Below are 9,466 nucleotides of genomic sequence, written 5' to 3' on the forward strand. Positions count from 1 at the left end.
TTTATGTACCTTCTACTCCACCTATTTTGCTAAATAACCTATCTAAGACTAATATAAATTACAAATACAAAGGTAACTAAACTTATAAAGATAACTGGACTAGGCTATCAGCCCATTAATCATACATCGGCCATAACACAAATCTTCTAAACCAATTGAATACAGAAAACAAAACCAAACACGAATGGAAATCCTATAAAATTGGAAACAAAGCAAGTGTTTCAAGAAAATTGTTTGCACTGTGTTCAATGATCCACAAAAAGTTTGTATTTTAACTTTGTAAAGAGTTCCTACGGCCTCATTCCTTTTCTAGTACTGCAAAGTAACAACAAATTTTCCTTGAGATCATATTCATTTTTATCTCTACTCTTAAAGAGCCAGTGCGAATAATTGACAGATTTCGAGCATAAACCAAAATTCCTGAATTTGCTTTCCTTATGATAGCAATTTCTTGTACAATTCAGTCTTTCATGACAGAAATACCTTGTGTCACTCCACACCAAGATGAACTGCTGACAAATAATGAAACATATACAATTCTCCTGTAGCCAAACCTTCTGATGAGTTGTTTGAAAACATAAAGCAAAACCAAATGGGGTCAAGAAAAGCATTGTAATTGTACAAGAACACCCTGCAAATCCTATAGAACTGGAATGAGAGCAATGCTTAAAGAAAATCATTTGTATGAGGTCTTTGATGGATCCACACAAAAAAAGGTCCGAATTTGAAGAGAGGTCCTTTGACCTCATTCCAAAAAAAATAAAACACAAAATCACGAGACTCAGTTCTTTCAAAATTCCCTTGTTTCAAAGACGCTACGAAAATGATTTTGTAGCCTGTATCGATGTTTTAAAAACACAACCAGAGAGAAAACTCAACCTCTTAAAATTTAAAAAGATCGTGAAGCATTATTAACTCGCAAGTAGCAATTCTGAAAGCCTGCTTTGGCAGCTGGACTAGAGCAAGAAACAATCACCTGAACACTTCTCCATTCTGTTTAGCAAGCCTGCAGCACCTGCCTGTTTTTTCTTTCAGCGCAATTCCATTATGTAGTGTCTGCGGCATAATATGAACCAAAGCAAGATGGAGAAAGAAGATGACTATCACATTTGTAACTTTTTTATTTCGTTTTAACCAAGTACAACAAGCTTTTTCATGTATGGAATGGCTACACAGATGCTATCCAAGGAGAAATGTAAAAATGTCTCTCAATGAGATGATTCCTTCCACAAATCTGGTACTTTGTTCAATAACAACAAGCCGTCGCACTCCTGATGACAAGACATATGGAGCATCAATTTTACACTAGAATAATATTAATGAAATTCCAACTTGCTCCTGATATGGCACATAAATCAGAATCACACACTAGTACCTGGAACAGACAATCCCTCCAAGACTTCCAGCAAGGTACTCGTCTGTAAACAAGTATGACACTGTCTTCGGCCATGCACCTGGTATTGCACATCCAAAGCCTAAAATAGAGTAAAAGACAACAATTGTATTATTCTCTGAGGACCAATTCTGTAAGGGCAGCATTTGATGAAATACAAAAACAATAACAACCGGTGCAAAGTGAACACTTTGAATGGACAAATTTATTTCTGTAAGATTAAAGAAGCTTGAGTGGCAGTTTGGCAAGGCTCTCTGGATGTGATTCTCTATGAGCTTCCAGGCTGAATTGAGGAGAAGCTCTCCCAAACAGATTTTTACTAGAAGCGAGTCTTTGCTGATTCTGTGAAGTAATTCTCTAAAATGAACTAGGAGGCTGCGAGCTAAAAAAGGTAGCTTCTCCTGATTCCCTTCACACACTGAATCACTGTATGCATATCCTAGAGAATAATAGAGAATCAATTTCAGTCAGAGCATCTCTGCCAAACTGCTCTCACAGATTCAGGTGGAGAGTAGGCAAGAATCACTTCTCTATTTACACTGGGAGGTTGGGAGCTAAAAAACCTGCTCTCCACTGCTCCCTGTTCAAAACCCACAAGCAATCTAGAATCAATTCTCGTCTGCTCCCCACCTTGCTCCCCCACCATAATCAAGTAGAATTGCTACAGTAGAGAATAAAGGAGCAGAGCCAGAGAAATATAGGAGTGGAGCTCTGCCAAACAGGCCGTCTATTTCTTGGGTTGCTCTGCCTGCTTCCTCTGATTAGATTCAGACCAAGTTTGAGAAGCCAATTTACCATCTACTCTCCTTAACCCAATGTTGTCTTTGTCAGACCATATCCTAGGGGCTCTGCCAACACCATTGAAATGAGGCCAAGCTAGGAACTCACATTTGCACCACTCATCACATTCAATTCCTACCACGACTATTGTTTTCAAGTAGACATTAACAAGCTCTGAAGTATTGATGAGGCAACTTGCAGCCATCTGGTCAGTTCTGTCACGAGCTACAGCTACCACATGGTTTGCAATCAGAATCTATTAAGACTTGACCATCACAAGGAGGGCAAGGAGCACCAGGGGCAGAGCACTAGACTAATGCTCTAGTCAGCCATTATAGTGGATGAAGCTGGTGAAGGCTAAATCATCTTTGCATGGTGTTTATAGGCAACTGGAAGCACAATGAGAACCAAATAAGGGTTCCTATGATTATTTGACAACAGGGTCACCTACCATGTATTACACCCAAGTGGCAAAGCAACCTAAGGTCATGTCCACTTCAAACAACCAAGCCAAATAATCAAGTGATCTGCCTTAATCTGGCCTTAGAAGATGAAGGGGTAAATAACCTGTTTCATAATTCAGGATGTGATTCTAAAATGGACTTATTGATATATTAAACATAATGAGCAACTGGACTTCAGACTGGAACACAAATCTCATTTGCATTTTTCATTCTGATGGACAACACAATACTGCAAAGGGCTTGTGTTGAATGCTGGCCGTCAAATCAAAAGCAGAGGAATTGCAGTTTCAGTTATGCAAGTTAATATATGTATGCAAAAAAAAACAAAAAACAAAAAACAAAAAAAACAGTGTCAGCTACAATTAAAAAGCAAGAAATGAATTACATTTTGCACAGTCACTTGTTCAAGTTCGATGCGAGCATAAACATCATTCTTCGCCAGAGCCATGATATCACTGTAGAAACAAGCTCAAATTAAGATACACCAAGAGAACAGACAAAATGATAAGTAAAACTAACAGGGTGTTTCAGAAGTCATATCGCGGCTCTTTTCTCTTGATTTGATGAACTCAAAATGTTGCACAATGTTATATAGAGAGCATTCCAGAAGGAACTAAGTAATATAATTACAAAGGTGACATATTAGGGGATCAGCAATGAAGATAACAGGTCTTTGTTAGGTTTCACAAAACTGGCAAAGGGCTATTTTTGGAACATAAAAAAATAATATAAAGCAGCTAACGTTACCAGAAACCATACAAAGATTATGCCAAACTGACACAAGTTTAAAGAGTGTGTACGTGTCAACAGTCAAGACACAGAAGCCCCCTTTTTATCTTATTTGATGCACCTAGGGTCTATTTTGATGAGCAAAAGATCACCAAAGGGTAAAAGGGGTTTGCTACTTGGGGCTTAGGAGGATGGTCAGAAAATTGGTAGCGTTGTTACTGTACAAACATAGGTCTACTCCCGAATTTCTAAAAGGGTACATACAAAGCACCATCCAAAAACCAGATGAAAGTGATGCTTTTAGGAGTTTTAGACCCACAAGAGACCTTATCTCTTCCAGTTAAAACACCTTGTTGATATGCATCTAGCTATTCAGGGAATAGACAGATGATATAAATGTCTAAAGCACTGAGTAGAAATAATGTCCACAATGCAAAAGTATACCTACATACAGTCATAAAAACATGTAATTTAGGGCAAAAGTCAAACCATAAAAGCTAAGGACATCAATATCTTTTAAATTATTTAGTCTGAAAACATGTAGGTTAAATGTGTAGAATTCTATTGGAAAATACTTGCAAAATCTCATAAGTATGAAGGATTTTAAGAATATACTCTGGAAGAAATTAATGGTCAAATATATGCATGGAAGACTGTGCAAGTCAAATGCGCCAATATTTTTTGCCAGAGGGAGTACAAGAAAACAGAACAGGATAGCAGCATGGCAAAAGTAAATGTTACAGTATGCAAACCTGAGTGAGTAGACGTCACGGAGGGATCCATTGTCATCAACTATAGGAATTGAGCTTACTCTATCTGGAGAAGAATGAATGGACATAATAGTTCAATTCAGCAACTGTTACTTTATAAAGGCTGACAGCTACAAGCTCGGAAGCAGCACATGCCAAAAAGGACAGGCTTAAAGAAGAATCTCCAGACTAGGTTAAAAAAAACAATTAATCCTCAATGTTGCATTTTCTTGGCATTTTAAATGTGCTTGGTATGAGTTTATTGCACGTATTACAGCTTCATACCATATATCCATCTGTCTAAATCACTAGAGTTAACAAAACCATCTAAAATCTTCCATAAATACTGATATGACCTTGATCACTAAGTTCTCCAATTGGCTAGTAAAAATGCATTCCCTAATGTGCCACTGCAGGAGCAAAATAACAACAATTTGTAGGGAACACAGTATACAGATATGGGTGTGACACTTCGCCAAGTGTTGCAGGAATCTGAGAGCTTAAAAACCAAAGAACATTTGCCTTTGGCAACTTTAAAATATATGATTCAGCATGACCAAAAAATGGATTATTTTCTGTAACAAGTAAAGAAAATTGTAACAGATGGAGACTAAAGTGATGTGATGCATGATCCTACTGATCATCTCAGGTGTTATTTTGTGTATTTTCCATGGTACATTAGTTCATACCTTCACTGTTGAACTGAAATTGTTATCTGCATTATTCAAGAAGAACTAATCACATACTTAAGTTGATTGCATAGTTCGTGATTGCCGTTTATGATCCTAAGAATCAGTTGAAAGTATCAATACGAATGTTGCATCTGAAATGTCAGTGTACCTTGAAGCAGAAAATCCAGGCAGGTATTTAGAGGAGAACTCAGTAGCAAAGTTCTGAGTTGCCTGCTACTTGACCTTCCCGTATGTGGAGACCATGTGCCAATAGGAATACTGAGAAGCTGATTGTGCAGAAGGGAACAGCCCTCAGCCTGTTCTTGTAGCTTCGAGCAAAGAACTAAAAACATCATCAAGATAAAAAAAAGAACATACAATTCAACACACAGGTGAAATTAATCAAATATGAACCAGTATTATAATCTTATAAAACAATATCATACATTTCAAAATCCCCTGGAGGGTTGCAAGACTAAGGAAAGGCATCCCTGTTGAATCTGGCACGCACTTAAAGATAGGAACTGAAGATATTTCATTTCTGATTATAGTCAATGCCACATCCACTAAATTATCTGAATCCTTAACCTGAAGAAAGACATGTAACACCATAAGATTTTTTTTAAAAAAAAAATATGTGAACTATAAACCTTTAGTTATAATCAATACAGAATATTCAAATTAAACTATTGCGAACCCCCCACACACAAACTCAGGTGAAAGAATATAGATGACAAAATGCACACAACTAAAACTGCAGGTCAAATAATTATAAGGAAATGATATTCCAAAAACAATTATATCTATGTTTACCTTGATTCAGTGACAACGTCATTCATCATAACCATATATATTTTCCTACAATCACTTGATATTTTTGAGGAAATGATGGCAATAGTGTCAATTTATCCCTATTTCAAGACATTAGATGATTTGCAATTTTTCTGACACAAATGGCATTAAGTTTAATGTTGTATTGGAGACCATATCGACAATTTCATACAGATAATATGTTTTCATATTTTGAAAGTGCTGATCTTGCAACTGCTTACACATCGAATCAAATGAAAGAATCAAGCAAATATATGGAGAAGTACATGGATTAATGGCCTTCTCTGCATGGCAGCACCATCAGGCCCACCATAAAACTGTAGCTTTGCTTCTTTCCAAGCAGAAATGGGATGCATTTCAAGCTCTTCATTGCCAATAACTCGAATGTTTCTCTGCAACTACATAGCAAATGATAATTCATAAGAACATAAAATGCTTTCAAGGAGAAACAAAGTAATTTATTCCACCCACCTTTCTCAACATTAATACAAAATCTGATGCAGTGAGCATGCCTGTTATAGTTCCCTGATGGTCATCCCAAAGAGGAACCAGAGCAAGACCCTATGAGACACAAAAAGTTCAAGCTATTCTTAAATTATTAAATTGATGCCACGTATGCAATGCAGATGAAAGAATTGCCTGCTTTCTAGGAGCAATTTTATTGTTTATTAAACTGTACAACATAATAAGAAAACAAATTAAACTGCTTCTTAATAAGGCAAATAATTGCTAACACAGCTTTAAAAATTTTTCATTAATGAAGGTAAAACATAGCAAAGCTAAAGTGAGAGCAAACAAGCAGTCAAGCACCACAGAGGGAAAGTGAACGACTGGAAGCAACTCATGCAAGCACAGTAACACACATACCTCATCATGCATTATTTTAAATGCTTGTTTAACAGGAAGCTGAGTGTCCAAAACTGCTAACTGAAATGTTCATATGAAATCCGATTATTCACATAGTCTAAAGAGAACTGCTGACTTGCAAGAAATGAACCAACCTTGCTAGAAATAGGAACAACGTCATATATGGTATTGTGTAATAATATTTCAGAGACCACATGGCGGAAAACTGCTATTTGCACGCCTGGGTTCTGAGATGATGGCTCCGGGGGCATCTTTGTTTATTTAAGGCCACAGTAAATAACAGACCATTAGTTATCAGGAATATGGAGGACACGAAAATATAATGTCAAACTTCTGACACATACTGTTGTCAAAATGATACCCTCATCCACATTGGTTCCTCTGATAGAAGGCTCTGGCTGCACAACAGGTTGTACATTGTTTTCCACAAGCACTTCATTGCTGATCAATCCATATTCATCACGTACAAAGGGTTTCGCCTCATCACACCTCCAGACACCATCAACCAAAAACCGGTACTGAATAACAAAAGGTCATATAAATGTATGCGGCACAGAAAAATGTCACAGGAGAAACAGAATATCGTCAGTGAGCACTGGCACAGCAAATATACACTTCTACAGTATCATGCTCAAATCACTTGCTAACCATTGAACAGAACCAAACAATCATATGTGAACATCATAATTGACAGAACTCACAATAACAAGGGTGTGAATTTGGTACTGGTCAACTGGTGTGCAATGTTATGCCAAGAATTGCATTGATAGATTAAAAAGCGAAACATCAAATATACAAACCCATCGTGAATGTGTCAAATATATCATGTTTTTATCAATTGCTGGGATTGAAAAACATCTTGAAGTTCAAAGTAGTTGTCTGGTATATGCAAAAGTAGTTCCAAGTGAGGCTAACAATTAAGGGACACTCAAGATTTATTTAGTGTAACTTCCAGTATTAATTGCCACTAGGGAAAAAGAGGTGCAATAAATAAACTCTCTGTACACGTGGAAAGAAATGACATATACAGAAACCTGAGAGACAGAAGTGTCACTGTATTTAATCATCACTCACTTTACAATGGCGTTAAATGGCTGCTTTCTGATGCAACAACTGCAATGGCATTCTACTTCACAGTAGGCATTACGTAACCACCAAAACCGCTTGTCGGAAACGACAGAAACAGTGGGATATGTGGGCTGTCCTCCAAGTCTCCAACACCTATGCCAGGTCTGCCACTATAGGATACAAACTTTATAACACTTGATCTCTAGCTATGGATAATGTTCAGGTTCATGCTATGGATATATGTGTTCATGGTTTACGCAATGTTAGAACACGAGATTGAACTAGAGTACCAAATAAGGCAAATCAACCAGGAGATTTCATCTGGATGCTAAACTGAAATATGGTCGCAGAAAGTAAAGGACCATGTAGCGTATCAACAGTTGACAATGCCTGATACCATCCACGATCCATGTATACGAGATCACAAGAATACAAGATGCTTAATTCCAATGGCCATTTCGCATAAAACCACCATCCCAACGTTTACTAACCAGTAGCCACAAACCGCTACGCGCCACACCAGAATCCAGCAGGTACAGCAGTTCGTGTAGAAATAGAATAGCTCTCCACAAGAACTGACCACATTCACCCCTTATTTGTGCAAGGATCATCAGTGTAGCGACACATGTAAGCCCAAACATACCACTGCCCAGAACCTCAACACGACAACACCCACCTGCCACAACTACCAACTAACCATAGATGCATTGCCACCCCCCAACCATAGGAGAAACTAGTTCGTCATGATCATGATATACAAGCGAAATCGCACCAAGCTCGTTTGTAGACAGCCATGGAAAGTAACAAGCGACACTAACAAGGACGACGCCAATCGTGCAAACCAAAAGGCTTTCTTCCATGTAGAAGGATATATACCAGCCAAGGACTACGAGGCCTAGCTAAGCCAGAGCAGAGTAAAAAGAAGAAGTGGAACACACAGTGAAACAAAGGACGAAAGCAATCAACCAAGGCAAGCCACAGAGCAAAGAGCGAGCTGAATCAGAGCAATCCGAGCAGCGACGCACCTGGTAAACCCCGGGAGGCAGATCGAAGACGACCTGGAACTCGGCCCCGACCAGCCCCATGGGACACTCCCTCCACCTGCAGCCACAGCAAACACGAGCAGGAACAAGGAAACAGCATTACACACCCCCTCACTCACCCTCAGCCGCCGAGGGCACCAGCAAACCCAAACCCAAACCCAGACGGCCAAACAACACAAAAAGGACCCCGCCGCCTTCCAAGCACCCCCGAGACGGAACGGAACCTCTGCGTCCGGTGGTGGTCGTCGTACTCACCCGGTGAAGCTGCCGCAGAAGGAGGCTCTCCGGCCGCCGTACGGCCACGAGAAGCGCTGCAGCACCATGGTCCCCGAGGAGGAACCCTAGCGCGAACTGCGCGAGCGAGGTAGCAGCGCCGGCGCCCTCGACGACGCCGACGAGACGACCGACCAAACCCTAGCCCCGCGAGACCGAGCCCATCCGCCGCGAGGACCCAGCCGGCCGGCCGGCCTGGATTATATGGGGCGGGGCGGGGCAAGGCGGAAGAGGAAAAAAATTTGGTGTGAAGGGGGCTCTGCTTCTGCGTCTGCTCTGCTGCTGAGCTGGGGGTGGAGCGGAGCGGACAAGCGAGGGGGAGGAGTGAGGAGAGAGAGCGGGGGGAGGGTGTTGTTGGTCTGTTCTGTTGGAGCGCGTGTGCGCCCGCCTACGCCGTCCCCCGCGCCCGTGTTTTTGTTGGTTTCTGGTGGTTTGGGTTTGTTGGAGGGCACCGGCACTCTCCTCGCGTCGCCTGCCCACTGTTGCGCCTGGTTTCTCTCCTTTCCCCTCTCTCCCTCTCTTCGTTTTGTTTTTTTTTTTTGCACTGGGGGCGCTTTGCTCTGTTCTGGTTTTCTGCCTTGTGTGCTGGTTCTTTGGG

At 40.3% G+C, this 9,466-nt stretch overlaps 1 protein-coding gene across 1 annotated transcript; it reads right to left on the reverse strand.

The window, feature by feature from the left end:
- LOC110436395 (sucrose nonfermenting 4-like protein) lies at window positions 1,085-9,248 on the reverse strand. The gene is made up of 13 exons (XM_021463443.1): window positions 8,851-9,248; window positions 8,578-8,653; window positions 6,829-7,002; window positions 6,619-6,735; window positions 6,485-6,544; window positions 6,089-6,178; window positions 5,884-6,015; window positions 5,233-5,374; window positions 4,956-5,129; window positions 4,119-4,182; window positions 3,023-3,092; window positions 1,376-1,475; window positions 1,085-1,271 (listed from the first exon to the last, which is right to left on the reverse strand). The coding sequence occupies exons 1-13, from the start codon at window positions 8,916-8,918 to the stop codon at window positions 1,180-1,182; spliced, it is 1,359 nt and encodes a 452-aa protein (XP_021319118.1). The 5' UTR covers window positions 8,919-9,248; the 3' UTR covers window positions 1,085-1,179.

Source organism: Sorghum bicolor, chromosome 6 (assembly GCF_000003195.3).
Source record: "Sorghum bicolor cultivar BTx623 chromosome 6, Sorghum_bicolor_NCBIv3, whole genome shotgun sequence".
Taxonomy (NCBI): Eukaryota; Viridiplantae; Streptophyta; class Magnoliopsida; order Poales; family Poaceae; genus Sorghum; species Sorghum bicolor.